Source organism: Elephantulus edwardii, unplaced genomic scaffold (genome assembly GCF_000299155.1).
Source record: "Elephantulus edwardii isolate Elephantulus edwardi_28Jun2011 unplaced genomic scaffold, EleEdw1.0 scaffold00138, whole genome shotgun sequence".
NCBI lineage: Eukaryota > Metazoa > Chordata > Mammalia > Macroscelidea > Macroscelididae > Elephantulus > Elephantulus edwardii.
Genome location: NW_006399888.1, coordinates 7889305 through 7907664, shown reverse-complemented (window position 1 = coordinate 7907664; position 18360 = coordinate 7889305). Strand labels below are relative to the sequence as shown.

Sequence of the window (18360 nt, the reverse complement as noted above, 5' to 3'; positions counted from 1 at the left end):
GAAACCAGGCTGCTCCTTGGAGGCAAGGATTCTGAAGCTTCATCTGGCATACTTTGGGCATGTTGCAAGGAGGAACCATTCCTTGGAGAGGGACATCATGTTTGGGAGAGTGGAGAGACACTGCAAGAGAGGAAGACCCTCGATGAGATGGATCGATTCAGTGATTAGAGTAATGAGAGTAGGTGTGTCAGAGACAGTGAGGTTAGCACTGGCTAGAGCAGGGTTTAGGGCTCTTGTACACAGGGTCACTATGAGTCACAAGCGACTCAACAGCACATTAACAACGACAAGCAGTTCAATTAGATAATACATATAAAGTGCCTCCGTGGTAATTGACCTGTAATTAGGTAATACATGTAAAGTGACATATAATTAGATAACACATGTAAAGTGCCTGGTGACTTACCTCAGCAAGACTCATCTAAGTAATAATTATCATTGCAACCATACTTGCAAGCATACAAGCTCAGGATTTCTTCAGTGTGTGTTAAAATGCATCCCATTTCCTGCAGGGAGGTTTGACGAAGGCTTCACTGCTGCCTGGTTCCTGTCCCCACTTGATCACTGAAACTGAGTCACAGAGACTCCATCATGCCAAACACAGTAGTAACTCTCAACTCTAATATGATTTAATCTCTCCACTGCTTCACGCATGTTGACCATTGTCACCGTGGCTTCCCCAGGCCTTTTTATTCCTCACTTCTCACTTTCTGATGCCTTGTTTAATTATCAATAGCACGTTAATTTCTACCACCTCACCTGCCAAGCATCATGTGGCTGGCCATTTCTTTTCTGATACCACTAACTACTAACTAACTACTAACTACCTACTAAGATGTTCATAAAAATCCAAAAGGGGAAGAGGATGCAGGTGAGGGAAGGGGCATGAGATCACTAGGATACCAGAGTTTGGTGGATGAAAGGAGGGGGTGAAGGAATTAGAAAAAATCCAATGGGGACCTGAAAAGATGATGTGGGTAATAGTAGACATAGATCAATGGTGATTAGAACACAGTGTATATAAATGAGCGTATGAAACACAATGTGAATGAAGGAATATGTGAAACACAATGTATATGAAACACAACATATGTGAAGTTTGTATGCAAACAAAAATTTTAAACAAGTAAATGATCTCGGGTGCCACTGATCTACAGATGGCACCCGAGCACATCCTTAGTGAGGGCAATGTCCTATGTCCCATATCTTGATAGGAGATGGAGGTAAATAGTATATGCACTTGCCAACATGTATCGTGTAGTAAACTTAAGATATACGCATTTTACTGAATGTGTTTTGGTTTTATATGCTATGTAAATAAATACTGAACCATCAGGGAGCTCTGGTGGCCTAGTGAGAAGAAGCTGAACTGCAATCCCAAAGGCACATGGTTTGAATCCACCAGCTGCACCATGAGAGAAGGATGAACACTCTCCTCCCATGAGATTGTCTGCATCTGAAAACCGTCTGGAGGGTCAGCTATGGGACAGTCCCACCTCAACACACATAACAGCAACAACAGTTAATGATAATGCGTAGAATTAGGAATAAATGTTCTTCTGCCTCTATCTTATTTTGAAATGCATCAAAAAAGAAAATTAATAAATGGGGATAGGGAGAGATAGGTTACCCCAAATAAAACATTAGCAATTATAGAATCAACGTATTGGGCGGAGGAATGTTCACCCAACAAGTCTTTCAACTTTATGAAATATTTGAAAATGATACTAATAAAATATCAAGGAGAACTTACACTTCCAAATAAGATTTCTGCTCCTTATTTATTATAATATCATCTACATGCCATCTTTCATTCTTAGAGGTTTCTTTCATGCCTTATGATTAAAGCTTATCCATTCACTCAATAGCCTTGATTTATGAAAAACAGTTTATAACTAGTCATTACTATAGGTTACAAAGCTACAGAAATAAATTTTTTTAAAAACTCAAACCCAAAATGTTTGGGTTGAGCTAGAGGAATCATGGACGTATGAGCCCTTCACAGTTCAGCTTGAGGAGGTGGGTGGATGATGGTGCCATTAACTAAGAACCAGACAGACAAATGAGGGTGTGGTCTGCAGCAGAGGGAGAATATTCAATGTTTGACTGAAAGTACTTTTTATCCACCAAATGGAAACAGATACCAGTTGAAAATATTGATCTTGAATGAAAGAGAAATATCTGAATGAGCATCACAAGGTAATAAGGACCTGGCAAGAGTGTATTGTTATTGTTACTGTTGCTGTTGCTGTTGTTGTTAGGTGCCTTCCAGTCAAGTATGACTCATAGGAACCCTATGAACAAAAAAATCTGAACCCAGTCCTATCCTGTGTCATCCTTCACTTCCTGACACACAAGAGCCCATTGCAGAAGTCACCATGTTAATCCACCTGGTCGAGTGTCTTCCTCTCCTTCGCTGACCCTCCACCCTTCCCAGCCTCATGTCCCTCTCCAAGGAATAGTGCTCCTAACAGCATGCCCAAAGATGTGAGGTGACGCCTCATCAGTCTTGCCTCCAAAGAGCACTCCAGCTGCACCCTCTCTAAGACATATCTGTTAGAAGGGGTAAAAATTGAGACCAGAGCACAAGGAAGCCCTCATATTTAAAGAGAAAGCAAGAGTTAGAATTAGAGAGAAATGCTGAGAAAGGAAATTTAAAGGGTTATGAAGGGATCAAGAGAGAATGCATGCTTTGAAGCCTAGGACATTGCTCTATATATTATTGGTGTTGTTATTGTTATTGTTGTTGTTGTTAGCCATCACTGAGTCATGGAGATGCCATCACAATTGAATGGGACCCTATCTGCTCTGGCACCTTCCCTAGCACCCATTCTATAATCAGACTGTGATTTTAGGGTTTCACTGGCTGGCTTTTAGAAGTAGATCTCCAGGCTATTCTTCCTAGTCTAGTGGCTCCCTGAAGCCTCTTCAACACCATGGCAATGCACAAGCCTACAGCAGAGGTAGCTGCCCAAAAAGTGCATCAGCCAGGAATCAACCCCAGACCTCCAGTGCGGGAGGCCAGAGTTCAACCACCAGCCACCAATGCCTACATACCATTAAGGAGCAGAGAGATTTAATATTAAATGGTCATGTTGAACCATTGCCTAATTATATTCTTCTGTTTTCTGTTATCACCAAGAACAGTGATCTTGAATGAAGTCACTTAAAGTTAACACCAGGTCTTCATAAAATAAAGCTGAACCCTGGGATTCATACTTTATTATGTTCTTAAAAGAATATGAGTGCTGTGCAAGAAATATGATAATCTGTCAGCATTTTTAGGCTAGTCTAAATAATATAATTTCATTTTTATTTGATCCATTATCACAGTCATGGTAACAGGAGTCAAGAAATCAAAAGACATGTTGCATTGGGGAAAAACTGCTCTCCAGGACCTCTTGAGCAAGGGTATCATTTTAAAGACTAGGGTGCCCCTCATACAGTATTTTCAGTTGCCTCTTATGCTTCTGAAAGTTGTAAGCATGATAGAAAAAGAATCAATGCCTTTGAATTGTGATATTGGTGAAGAAGACTGAATATCCCTCGGACTGCCAAAAGAACAAATAAGTCTATGTTGGAGTCAACGATGGTGAAACTTGATCTCATATGCATTGGGCATGTTGTCAGAAGGAGTCAGTCCTCAGGAAAAGACATCATGCTGGGAAATGTGGAGGATCAGAGAAAGAGAGGAAAAGCCTCACCAAAATGGATTGACGTAGTGACTGTATCAGTGATCTGGAGCCTGACAGAGATCTTGTGGACGGCGCAAGACGGGGGAAGTTTTTAGTCAACTCTACAGCACTAACAACAACAAGTAATAATAATACACTTATAAACAGAATCATCACGATTCTAAACACCTGCTTACTAAGAGCTGACACCCACTCTCTGTCATATTTCTACTTGCATTTTTACTTCACACTGGCAAGTTCATTCATCATGAGCGAAGGAGAAAACACAAAGATGGGGAATCAGTACTAAAATTAGTATCATACAATAATGGTCATTTGCAGTATTTCAAACATAGAAGAAAAGTTGGTTGTTTGAATTATCTCACAATACATCAAAATTTAAGTGTGTAGAACAAAAAGAAACCAAACTGCAGTAGTTTGTACCAAAATCATATTGATGTTATTATGTGCCATCAAGTCGCCTGTGGCTCATAGCAACCCTACGTACAACAACTCTGAGCCCTACGCTATCCTGAGTGAGTCTCACAGACTCCAACACACCTACCCCCATTTCCCCAGTTTCTTTATCAATCCATCTCATCCAGGGTCTTCCCCTCCTGCACTGTCTCTCCACCCTTCCAAGCATGATGTCCTTCTCCAAGGACTGGTCCCTCCTGGCCACATGACCAAAGTATATGAGACGGAGCTTCAAAATCCTGGCCTCCAAGGAGAAACTTGGTTTCACCCTTTCCAAGACAGACCTATTTGTTTTCTTGGCAGTCCATAGTCTGTTCAATGCTCTTCTCCAGCACCACAACTCAAAAGCATCAATTCTTCTTTGGTCATCCTTAGTCATGGTCCAGTTCTCTGATGCATAGCGAGTAATTGCAAAGACCATGGCCTAGAAAAGGCACACCTTAGTCTCTAGACTGGCATCGTTGCTTCTCCGTAGCAGAAATTTATTTACTGTCAAATAACATGTCATGTAATACTAAAATTGTAAATGCTTGCTTACATACATTTGTTGTTTGGAGTATATTTCGTCTGTATGTTTCCTGTCTCTTTGTTTCATAATTTTATAAAAGATATAAGCAACATTAAAAAAAAAAAGAATCACAGAACACTGCATTACATGAATGCATCTAGGGGACTTTATGCTAAGCAAAATAGGTCAGAGGTCAGTCACAAATGTATAAAACCATTATTATTAAAAAGCTAAGGAGGGATGAAGATGGGCAGGGGGCGGGATGGGCTTAGTCATGACTGCACAATTTAATGAGTAGAAGGGTGGGTAAAGGAAATGGGAAAGATCTGGTATGTAAAACAGTGTATGCAAACTTTGTAAGTACACCAGTATAAAAGAAATGTTTTCTTCTTTAAAAAAAAAAAGCTATAACAAATTTCATACCTAATGGTCGTTGTTGTTGTTGTTATATGCCGTCGAGTCACTTGCGACTCATAGCGACCCTATGTACAACAGCCCTAAACTCTGCTCTGTCCTGTGCCAATCGCACTGTCTCTGACACTCCCATCCCAATTATCCCAGTCACTGAATCAATCCACCTCATAGAGGGCCTTCCCCTCCTGTGCTGTTCCTCCACCCTCCCAAGCATGATGTCCCTCTCCAAGGACTGGTCTCTCCTCACAACATGTCCAAAGTATGTTAGACGGAGCCTCAGAATCCTTGCCTTCAAGGAGCCACCCAGTTTAACCCTTTCCAGGACAAATCTGTTTGTTTTCCTAGCATTCCATGGTATTCTCAATACTCTTCTCCAGCACCACAGCTCAAAGGCATCAATTCTCCTTCTATCCTCCTTGGTCATTGTCCAACTCTCTAATACATAACAAGTGACTGTGAAGACCATGGCCTGTATCAGACGCACTTTGGTCTCCAGAGAGACACCATTGCTCTTCAGTACTTTGGAGAGGTCCCTAACAGCAGACTTAATGGTGAAACATAAAAATATTTTCCTTTGTAATTATAAAGAAAATAGGAATATTGTTACCACTTCTATTCAGCATTGTATTGGAAGGTTTAGTCATGAAATGAGACAAGGAGATAAATCATATTTACAGACATTAAAAAGAAGATAAAGAAAGGTTTCACACTCAGAATTCATTTCAGATACTTACTAGGGACAGAAAGGGAGGGGGAGGGGAGTAAAAATAAATAGATTGGGTGAAGGGAAAGATACTATACAATATACTTTTCATACCTTGAAATTAACTAATCATTAATATTATAAACACAATGGGTATGACTAAAAAAACATATATGATTTATAAACTGCACTGCAATCCCAAAGGCACACAGTTCAAATCCACCAGCTGCTCTGTGGGAGAAGGATGGGCAATCTCCTGCTGTGATATTTACTGCCTCTGAAAACCCGCCAGAGGGTCAGCTATGGGTTGGTTGTGACTTGATTATACACAACAACGGCATATTAAAAGTTAGCAATTTTTTTCTACTATTTTATTTACAAAACTCAAATACAAAATTGAACAAATTCTTTCGATTTCTTTTACTCCCCCCCCATCAAACTGTACAACACAATGATTAATCCCTCCCACCCCCACACATCCACATCCCTCTGCTTCCAGCCTCTCCCACCTCCCTTGGACCCTTATACTCATTCTACAGTAACGGTGTTTTTTTTTTGTTTTTTTGAGTTTTTTTAGTAACGGTTTTATACAATATTTATCCTTGTGGGACTGAGTTAGTTCACTCAACATAATGCTCTCCAGTCCCTCTCAAGTTAGGTAATAATTTACAAAGTTATTGCTCCTGCGTGCTGCAAAATATTCCATTTTGTGAATGTACCATAACTTCTCAACCCATTCATTTGTGGTTGGACATTTTGGCTGTTTCCATGTTCTTGGGAAAAGTTGGCAATTATTAAAACATATGCAAGCAACAGGAATTGAAACATTTGCAAGTAAACTTTGGTTGATCATGTGAAATTCTTCCTTTAAAACGGATTGTGCCTTTTCACCCAAAAGGTATGACTATCCCTCCTCTGATCATTCCAAAGTCAGTTAATGAGACTCTTTTGCCTTGTTTTTGCAACTTTCCATGTATGTGTTTGTATACCGTGTGGACAGTATTGTAAAGTTATTGTATTGTTGTATGTCTTCCCTTTTCAGATAAAGTTATCTGACTTTGGTTTCTGTGCTCAAGTTTCCAAAGAAGTGCCAAAGAGGAAATCGCTGGTTGGAACTCCATACTGGATGGCACCTGAGGTGATTTCTAGACTGCCTTATGGGACAGAGGTAAGGAGGTAACAGTTACTGCTGGGAGAGACAGCACCTAGCACAGACTCCAGAAAGCAGTGGGTTTGAGATAGCCGTGAACCACCGGAGATCTAGGTGATGAACTTCCAACCCTCACACTTCATCCCCACTCACTAGCCTGAATCAGAGTGGCTGGTCGCAGAAGATAGACTGGCTACCACTGGGGATATTTTCACAACATTTATTCATGGAGTTATTTATTGAGGTTTACAGTGAACAGAGCTGTATGCATAAGTACTGGTCCTGTGTCCTTCAAATACTAATCTCTCAGTAGTGGAGTTGTTGTTATGCACCACTGAGTCAGAACCAACTCATAGGGGAACCGCTGGCAGGTTTTCAGAGGCAGTAAATTGCGTGGGAAGAGATTGCCTATCTTTCTCCCTCAGAGCAGCTGGCGGATTCGAATCCTGTGCCTTTGGATTGACAGAGCTGCTCCTTCCTGCTAAGCCATGAGCGCTCCCTCAGTAGGAGAGAGGCAAAAAACGTAAGGCAGGGAAAGTGGTCAGAGATGCACAGGTGACCAGGCAGGGTGATGCACAGGAAAGCTAGAGAGTTGGAGAAAGATCCAGAAAGTAGAAATCATACTTAAATGACAAGTTGAGACAAGCCAGGTGCTTATTTCTTCCTTATATCTATAAATGCTACAACATATTTAAAAACATGACACAGTTTCCATTTTCTCTGGGAAAAAAATCATTCCTATTAAGGAGTAGAGTTTGTGAAAATGAAGTCATAGAGAGAAATTGGCGGAAAGAGTCTATGGTGGGAATGTTGTAGTTGGTGCGTGCCATCACGTCAGAACCAACACATAGCTGACCCTCCAGCGGGTTTTCAGAGGCAGTAAAATCTCGCTGGTGGAGATGGCTCATCCTTCTCCCATGAAGCAGTGTGTATTCGAACCCCATTTCTTTAGGATTGCAGCGCAGCTTCTTGCACTAGACCACCAGAGCTCCCCGGGCGGTAGTGTGGGAGTAGGGGTGGGAATGGTGTGAGTAAAATCTCTGAAACACACAAATACATATACATGTTCACTGTGAATGTGCATATATGGTGTTGCCATGCAGAAGGCGAGGCTAAGAGAGGAGAATAGTAGAAAACATCAATCAAGGACCGAAGGATATCAGCGTAAATAAAGGGCTCAGCTCTCTTTTCCAGGTTTGCTTGACCTTGGATGAGTGCTTAACTCGCTTCTCTCACTGTGGTTCCAAGAGCATAAATTCTCAGAGAAGGTCATTGAAGGTTTACAACAGCAATGCAGCCAACAGATAAGAGGTGTGATGAGGCTAGAACAGGAAATGACTGCACCTGGAGATTTATAGCACAGCTACGGCTTCGGCTTCACATTATTCAGGCCTCCCATTTTTCATCCACAAAGAATGACTTGTCATCTCTTCTTTTTTCTTTTCTCCAGTCCTTCAAAATGGTTTTATAAAGCAAAGGCTTGTGCACGCTGCTTTTAAATGATAAAACACAAAGGATAGAACCTCGAAGAGGGGGTAATGGGACTATTTTAAAAATCAAATTAATGAAAGAATTGTTATCTGTTCTCCACTCCAGCTCCTTACATCTTGTTATGAATACATGGAGGGGAAAACCCAACTCTCCCTGCTTTCTTATGGTTTAAGTGCAACTTTCTTCTCTGCATTAATAATAATTAAAAATAAAACAACTTTAGAGTTTTCTTCACAACTACTCATGACAGTTAACTAGAGAAGCTGATGAGTAAAAACTCAAGTTTCTACATTTCAGAATATGAAGATATACACTTAATCCCAAATTAGTGTAGACTTCCTTGATACTATCTTTAAAAAACAAGACTATTATAAAAAACTCTCGAAGCCAACCATTCAGCCTGTAGACCTGTATTGTAATTTTGAGAGGTCACAGATACCACAATTAGTTTGGAGCCTCTTGGGTTCCACTTCAGTCTGTTCTCCAACCTGAGATAATCGCTGGGGTATCCCTGACAGGTGGATATTTGGTCACTTGGGATCATGGTGATAGAAATGATTGACGGCGAGCCTCCTTACTTCAATGAGCCTCCACTCCAGGCCATGCAGAGGATCCGGGACAGTTTACCTCCACGAGTGAAAGACCTGCACAAGGTGAGAAGTGGTATCTCTTGCTGAAGTTCAGAGTAGACCTAGAATTTGCCATTTAGGGTTTTTAAAAATGGAACTCGTTGTTGATGGGAACTTGGGTTGCTTCTAGCTCTTTGCTAATGTGAACAAAGATGCAATAAACATGGTGAGCATATATCTGCTTGAGTAGTGGTTATGATTTCTTTACGGTATATTCCTGTAGTGGAATTGCTTGTCAAATGGTATTTCTATTTACAACTTTTTGAGAAAACACCACACTGCTTTCCATAGTGGTTACACCATTTTACACTCCCACCAACAGTGAATAAGGGTTCCAGTTTCTCCACAATCTCGCCAGCATTTTATGTTTGCTGTTCTGTTAAATTTTTCTATTCTTATTGGGGTGAGATGATAACTCATAGTTGTTTTGATTTGCATCTCTCTTAAAGCTATAGAAGCTCTGTTATATTCATACAGTGGAATATTATGCTGCATGAAAAATAAGGAACTCATGAAATGCTATACAAATGGATGACCCTGGAGGACATTATACTGATTGAAACATCTCAGTCACAAAAGGACAAATACTGCATAGTACCACTTTTGTACAAAGGGAGTGACATTGGGTTGGGAGGAGACTAAGAAATAGGGGATAAATAATGTATACTGCATTGAAACAGATGAGGGAGAGAACTGTTTAAAAAGGATATATGATTAGGTATTTTTGTCGTGACAGGAGTCCAGAATGAAGGCAGCATAGTGGAGTGTATTTGGGGGGAGGGATTGTATAACAATGAAAGAATGTTTCTTTTACTTTTCAAAGAGAAGAGCTCTTTGAGGGGGAGGGGTGGGCAGGGAGAAAAATGCAACAATGAATGAATGGAAATCCAAAGTCTCCGTAAACTTTCATTAAGATCAAAAGTAAAATAAAAACCCCTGAACTCTTTCATCCAGGCAGTAGATGCTCGTTTACAGGCATGGAATTTAGAATCAGAATCACTCGGATTAAAATCTCTGCTCTTCGTTTAATTCACTGGTCAGGCCGTTTCCTCTGTGACTGTGACATTCTGTGTCTATAACATGAGGATAAGAATAACTCCTCTCTCATGGAATTAGTTGCTATTGTACCATCAAGTGATAACTGACTCAGAGATATCTTCCAGTAAGTTTTCAGGGGCCATAAAGTGCATGAGAGATTCCCCAGCTTTTTTTCTGCGGAGCAGCTGGTGGATTCAAACTTTGTGCTTTGGGGTTGGTAATGCAACTCCCTGTCACTACCAGAGCTCCCTAGAATTGGTTAGAATGATAAATCAGGCACTCTACACAATACTCATTCATTGAATAACTCTTGCATATACTAGCACTATCATATTCCATGACTCCCAAGAGTGCATTCTTGTTGGAGAGGTGAATAATAAACTATAAACAATCGAATGAATAAAATAGATTCAGAGTGGTAAGCATATGAAGAAAATAAAACTCTGTGATATGATGACAGCGTACAGAGGAGGAGGCTGGAAGTTAGAGAGGGCTAAAGTGTAAGTAAGACCTTTCTTCAGAAGAGATTTCTGAGCAAGGACTTCCATGGAAACTAAGCAAACCATGGAACGATCTGGGAAAAGAATGTCCCAGGAAAAGAACAGCAAATACAAAGGCTCTGCAGCAAGAAAGGAGGCCCATGAAGCTGGGTTAGAGTGAGCATGAGCTGAAGAGTAAGGTATGATGTCAGAGAAGTAGGCAGGGGCTAGATCATGCAAGGCAATGAAGGCCATGGTTAGCACAATGCATATAAAGACCAGCAAGTGTCTCTTTCATGCTGAAGATAGTTACTAAAGGCCAAGTGCAAGGAATAAAAAGAGAGATTCAAGTACCACTGCTATGGGAGTAGCCAACTCCCTGGAAGATTTACTCAGGTGTCATTTATGCAAAATCAGGTCTGTAAGCATTGCCCTCAATATCTCAAAATCCTCCCATCTGCATCGTGGCAATGAACAGGATGTGAGGCTGCTTTAGGGGAGCAAATAGTTGGTAATGATGGTCTCCTTTCCCCTCAGCCTTAAATGTAGGAGGGCAGGTCCAATAAAATCCCCCATAAAGGTTGTGTGACTATGTTTGGGAGGCTGAGGAGAGGAAGAGACTACTTGAACCAAACAGAAGATTGAAATTTTGACTGGACTATGTTGTTGTTGTTGTTGTTGTTGTTGTTGTTGTTGTTGTTAAGTGCTGTCGAGTCATATATGACTCATAACAATCCTATGAACAAAAGACCTGAACACTTGTATAACTTTCATCTTAACTCCAGGTTCATAGGGTTTCCAGAGGCAAACTATTTCAGAAGTGGATGCCACTCCTGCTTCCAAGCTTGTTTTAATCAGGGAGCTCCACCAAACACTCACTGTCCACCATGGGTAAACCATTATCACATTTGACACATCAGTGTCACGGTGTTTAGCATCACAGCAACCACAAGTTACCTTTGTACAGCAAATGGAGAGACCAGTGCTATACCACTTAGAAGAATGTCTAACCAATAAATAAATGCCTTTTTAAATAGGAGGCCAAATAAAATCAACTCACAGCCAAAGGCCAGTAAATAATGTCCAAAGTCTCACCAGAACCAGAAATCAAAACCTCTGTAGAGTCAGGCTGCTTCAGAACACTCCCCACCTGGATTCCTAGACCCTTACTGGTGAATAAATTTTAAATAGGAGGCAAAATACAATATTTTACTAATAAGTGACTAGAAAATAAAAAACTGGTATGAAAAGAAATCCACCCCCCAATAGAAATTAATGTCAGTGATCTTCAAAACCATACACAAGAAAGTTCTTGACAATTTTAACTGTAAAGGTTCCAAAAAAGTTGTTGTTGTTATGCGCCGTCGAGTCGTTTGCGACTCAAAACAGTAGAAATTTTAAAAAAAAAATGAAAACAAAACAAAAAAAAGATGGAGATTACAACAATAAAAAAAAATCCTCTTTGCCATACATATCAGGAATGACTCTCACAAGCATAATGTTTATCAAAAGAAATGAGTCAGAGAAGAGTTCACACCATTCAACACTTTTTAAATTTTTTTTTTATTTTTGTTGTGATTTTAATGAAAATTTATGGAAAAGTTAGGTTTTTATTCATTCATTGTTGCATATTTAATCCCTTCGACCTCCCTTCCCCATCCGCCAGCCCACTTTTAAAAAAATATTTATTGCACAATTATATCCCCTCTTCGGTCCTCTTTGCAATGTACATCTTATTCTAAGCTGTTGTTATATGTATAATGTCTAAGCATACGTTCCTTTTTGTGGAATAGAATTGAGAATCCAGAAATCAGCTCATCTATTTATGCTTACATGATTTTGACAAGGAGATGAAATCAGTTAGTGGGGAAATTACAGCTTTTTAAACAAATGGTGTTTGTTTGCAAAATTGGAAAACCACCTGTAGAAAACTCAAGCAAGACCCATACGTCACACCATCCACGAACACCAACTCAAGGTGGATCAAGGACCTAGGAGTAAAATCAAAGACTATAAAGTTCATTAGGGAAAAGCTTAGGAAAACTCTCCCACAGTATAAAAAAATCTTCCAAGCATAATGAAAAACCATTCAACTCTTATAAAGTAAAAACAGACAAGACTAATTGATGCTATTAGAAGTCAGAGTGGTAATGACTTTTAACAGGAAGTATTGTGGTTACCTCCTGGAGGGTAGGAATGTTTGGTATTTCTACTAAGGTTGAGAGTAAACAGACAAATATAAAAGTCGATTGATCTGTATACTTATATGCAAACTTGAATGTATGTAAGGTTTATCTGAGAGAAAAGTTCATTTTAAAAAAATAATTAAAGGGGGAAAAAACCTTCCTGTGTCAGATATCTGTAAGGATGTTTGCTTCCACTCCAGAAAGGGGATTCCATGGAGCCTAGATGATTACAGTTATTAGAAAAACAAAACTATCCCATTTATCCTACACATCCCAGAAGCATGTATATGGCCATGCATGTAGGTAGTGAACACCTGTAATAGTTGTTGTTATCATGATTGGAAGTCCCGAAGCCATGCAAAGAGTTGATAAGTTTGCCTAAAAGGTTAATAATGTCTGGGTTCACCAAGAGGCACACTAGGTGCCTGGCAATCCATTGAGAATTCATCCTTTGAAAACTCTATGGAGCAATTTTACCCTGAAAAAACATGAGGTCACCATGAATTGAAGTTGACACAATGTCAGCTGGCCTGGGTGTCTTTTTTTCTTGTTTTCATTATTACTAACATTATGATTGCATTTAGTAAATGAGTTTTTACCCTTAGCTGAGCTGTCATGGACTCTGTTATTTCAAACTTGGAGATCATTAAGAAAAAGCCTCTTTTCCTCTGAGGTGGCTTTCTAGAGTTTGAACGAATAACTGCAAGGCCCTATGCGGGGAACCATGTGGGGGTACTCAGGTTGGATTTATTCCTCTGTCAGACCTCAGGGTGACATCTTTGTGTTTTGGCAGGTTTCTTCTGTACTGCGGGGCTTCCTCGACCTGATGTTGGTGAGGGAGCCCTCTCAAAGAGCCACCGCCCAGGAACTCCTCGGACATCCATTCTTGAAACTGGCAGGTCCACCGTCGTGCATCGTTCCCCTCATGAGACAATACAGGCATCACTGAGCAGAGGCTTCATGCAGGTGGAAAGGCATGAAGACACGAAATCATTCAGGAGAACATGAGGTATCCATGGACAAGTGCAAAAAGCCTGTGCATTCTAGACCAGCTGATTGGTGGGACAGTGTGATGACCAGCAGGGTTTCACAGACCAGGGCCTCTTCTTGTGTCTTAAACAGGCATCTCTCCACTGACAGCTGGTGAGGTCATTGGAAGCATGGCTTTACTAAGTCATTATATTTTTTCAGCCCTTCATCCAGCAAATCAGAAGGACTCAATACAAACTCCGTTACGATATATCCTAGCCACATGCAGGGTAATGCGTAGGATTTTCTATTTCGAAAGAATACTTTTCTGGCAAAATAAAAAGAAAAGAAAAAAACAAAAAAAGCACTTTTTTCTTAATGGTAGCAGTGTAATGTATTTTGCAATGAATTTGTAATTTTTCTGTACGATAGTTTTGATAATTTATAGTACTTTGATGTCACGTAGCCATTGTATCAGTTGAAGTAATACTTGTTTCCTAGCAGGAGTTTGAACAAAAGCCTTTCCTACTTTTTTATCCCTTTCAGACAACCAACGATTCTTTAGGAACTTTAAATACTGAGTGAATCTTGATCACCGTCAGCTTCAGTAGACTTTCTTATTTTAACAAGTGTCTTATATGATGGAAGAAGAATTAGGAGTGATGGTGATGATGGTGCACGTTTCATTTATCCAACCAAAAAGCAAAAATAAAATTAAATTGAAGCCACAGTATACCACCAAACTACTCCTTGGGGTAAAATGAAATCATTTCTAAAAATCCCATTTTTCAAGGTGAATAGTAGCAGATCATCTGTTGCATGGTGGGACATTCCCTCCCTCAGAATAGATGGAATGTCCCTTTGTGGCCAAATTTCCCTTCCAAGGAGTCATTTCAGTGCTACGACCATTGAACTTAGTTCCCCAAACTGACGATTCAGAGAGACTGTGACAATTCCAGGCTCACTAAGTGAGAGGAGAGAGAGTGCTGCAAGAAGTTTGGTTTCGTTTGTTGCCGTTTCGAAAACTGTACGCTAGCACACCAAACTCTTGTCTGTCCTTCACTTCGTTCCACAGTATTAATTGCTATTGTTCACGTATCGTGCGGGGAGTCTGGCTGACTCGAGAGGCTGATTCACAAGGGGGTATTTTACCAGGTCTGATCCGACTTCAGTTGTGCCCATGTTTTAATGTGTTCCTGACACAGGAGAGTTGTGCTGTATCTAGATCTCCTTGAATGTTGATAAAAAATGAATGACTACTACAATACATTTTGTGTTGCTTGTTGGATGAATTTGCATGTTAACTGTAGGCCAATATAGATTTGCCTTTAAAACTCTGGAAGAGCTACATAGACATCATTAGTTCCTATTCATTATGCATCAGACAAAAGCCATTTGTTACCAAGCTGGAAGACCAGAGGCTTTTCTTAATGACTTGACCTACCGTAACACCAAGAATTTCAATATGTGAACATGCTCGGGTTGCTCAAAGCAGAATTAAGAAATTTTGTAATTAATAGACTGCTGATTATTTATTATCATTAAAAAGGGGGTGGGGAAAAGGCATAAAATGACCCTCTACTGATTCGATTTTCCAGTTTTGAGGAAAACTGGAAATGCCTCATCATAAATAGGATCTGTTATTGTTCTCCCAAACTCAGCAGATCAATGCTCATGGAAAATATTAAAGAACAAATACAGCTACGTAATAAGAACAATCAAAATCCAGAAATAATGGCAGTCTTAAAAGTTCGTGAGACAGATTAAAGCAATTAAAACCGGACTATGTAGGAGTAGAAAGAAAAGAAAAAAAGCCTTTTTAATCAGAATAAATATTAATAACCATTGCAGAAAATAGTGGATTTTGGATTCCCAACATTTTTGACAGTTGAATGGAAATTTTTTCTGTACCTTTCTTATCACTGGGTATTTTTTAAGGCATCATTGAGTTTACCAAAAGTTACTGTAGCTTAAAAGGTTTTGTGAGCACTACCTATTGGCAGAAAATGCACTTGCAAATAAAAAAGAAAATAAATAAATGTTTGCCTTTCCCCCATTGTGTTATTGGAAACGGTGGTGACTTCCTGGGTTTGGTTTCTTGAAGACACTTCCCTTTATGATCCTGAGGACTGTGGGTGACTTGGTATAAAATTGCAGGTGGGTAACATCATGATGACCCAAAGGAAGACAAATGTTTCCATTGCTGAAGGTTATAAACAGTGTAAGACCATGATGTAGGTACTGAGGACTAGTTATTCAATCGTCCTGGATTCCCAAGAGCAAGGAAAGTTGGTTTTATTGTCAAAGATTCCCATTCCATTTCCCCGTCCCAAAGGCACTGAATGTATCTAAGAATGTTTACCAATAACGTGAAGAACATGGGCTAGACAAGGTGTGGCTAAGAAGACGGTGTTGTACCTCTTTGAGAAGGAAGGCATAAGCATGTATCCTATAAAGCTGAAGAGGCCCTTGTGCATGGAAAGTCAGTTTCTCTTCTAGAGCTTTTCAAAGGTGAAAATCTAACGACATAGTCTAGGAATTCTGGATATGAAAGGAGGCGATTCATTGGGTGGCTGAGGCGATTCATTGTATGAGAGAAAGGTGGGGCAGCTCCTTCCCACTCGGGTCTGCTAAGCTTTTCAGGGCATGGAAGAAAGTACAAGGTGCTTTTGGCTGTGCTGGGCAGAATATGGAGAGGAAATAGGGAACAGGGAGCAAAGAGAATGAACCACCTAACTAAGGAATAGGGGGTCCAGTCTAGAGAGTGCACTGAGTTATTGCAGGAAACTAAAAGATGGTGTGGCTGCCTTTTCTACAGGAAGTAGAGTCATTCCATAGAAGGGTCTTAGTTTGAATACAATAAGATTGATTTAAAAGAAAAAACCCTACAGAATTAGACAGATGGATCAGACTGAGTTATGATTGTGTCCCCATTACCCACTGGATAAATGTGCTCAGTATCAAGTGCTGGAAGGACAGAATCTTTCTAATAACGTTAACGACTCAGGGAATTCAGATATCTTGGTCAAGTTGACTAAATGAACAGCTCTGTGTCATCAAGGAATGAGTGATAAGATTCCAGGAACAGAAATGATGGGTTGGAAGTAGGTAAACAGGCAAGCAGGTGATATCTTGTGAAAGTAGCTGGAGGAAATCCACATTGCACATGAAAGTTGATCAGTTCAAGCCTTGAAGCAAGTACATTTTGAGTTATATTTTCAAGCCAAATAAATATATTACTTTAGTGTGATATTTTGGAAGCAGGAGTGGCATCCTCTTCCTAAAAACATGCCTCTGGAAATTCTATGAACTTTGATAAATGTCGATATTTGTAGAGGGACTTCAGGCCTTTTGTTCATAGGGTCACTATGAGTCGTGCTCGACTCGCAGGCACTCAAGAACAGTGTGATATTATTTAATTACTATTGCTCATTCTAGTGGCCTGGTGCATAGAGACCAACCCAAAGGCAAAAAGTTCAAATCTACCAACTGCTACTTAGGAGACTGATGGGCAGTCTCTTCCCATCCAATCTACAGCCTCTGAAAACCCACAGGAAGGTCAGCTATGAGGTAGTTCCAACCGGATGGCAGTGAGTTTTGTTTGTTTGGCTCCATAATCAACACTCTTTATACCAGCATCCAGAGAATTAGAAGACTAATTGCACTGTTAAATTCTGCTGTTGGAGACCTCTCCAAAGTACTGAAGAACAATGGTGTCAGTCTGGAAACTAAGGTGCACCTGATCCAGGCCATAGTCTTAGTAATTATTTGCTATGCATCAGAAAGCTGGACAATGAGTAGGGATGATAGAAGGAGAACTGATGCCTTGGAGCTGTGGTGTTGGAGAAGAGTATTGAATATACCGCAGACTGCTCAGAAAACAAACAGGTTCATCCTGGAGAGGATGAGACCAGGCTGCTCCTTGGAGGCAAGGATTCTGAAGCTTCGTCTGACATACTTTGGACATGTTGCAAGGAGGGACCAGTGCTTGGAGAGGAATGTCATATTTGGGAGAGTGGAGGGACAGTGCAGGAGACGAAGATCCTCGGTGAGATGGATTAATTCAGTGACTGGGGTAATGGGGGTGGGGGTGTCAGAGACAATAAGATTGGCACAGGATAGAGCAGGATTTAGGGATGTTGTTCATAGATAAGTTTGCTAAGAATCACAAGAGTCTTGATGGCACATAACAACAACATGCTAATAATAAAACTTAGAATGCTTACTGTGGTAATTCTTAGTTTTCTGCCAACAGACTCTTAGGGGGAAAACCTAGATATGTGTACTTTATTTCAGAAATGGCCCCAAAAAGCCCAAGAGTAGTGAAGTGAGATAAAAAAAAATGACATCAATAAAGAGTATGTTGATGTGTGAGTTACTCTGATCGGTGAGTGACGTTCAAGCCCATTTAGAGACCTTCTGAGAGAAATTTCCAAAGTTTCCTCATCTGAAGTGAGGATGCCTGAGTATTTATCTACCATCACCAGGTGAGAAATGCTTCTGGAACATTAACTCCCTGAACTCAGAACTCTGTCCCCTCTGCCAAAGACTATCCTTTGGGAGAGAGACCCTGACCACTGATATGTACAGGAACTGTTCACAAATAACTTCCAGGAAGAGCCCAGGAAGCATGGGTGTGGAG

At 40.3% G+C, this 18360-nt stretch overlaps 1 protein-coding gene across 1 annotated transcript in view; it reads left to right on the top strand.

The window, feature by feature from the left end:
- PAK7 (p21 protein (Cdc42/Rac)-activated kinase 7) overlaps nt 1-14055 on the top strand; it is a 383566-nt gene extending 369511 nt beyond the window's left edge. Inside the window, exons 8-10 of the mRNA XM_006894246.1 lie at nt 6819-6944; nt 8936-9070; nt 13543-14055. Coding sequence (XP_006894308.1) covers nt 6819-6944; nt 8936-9070; nt 13543-13698 — 417 coding nt within the window. The 3' untranslated portion in view covers nt 13699-14055. The remainder of the gene's footprint in view (nt 1-6818; nt 6945-8935; nt 9071-13542) is intronic.
- Nucleotides 14056-18360: the final 4305 nt, after the last annotated feature.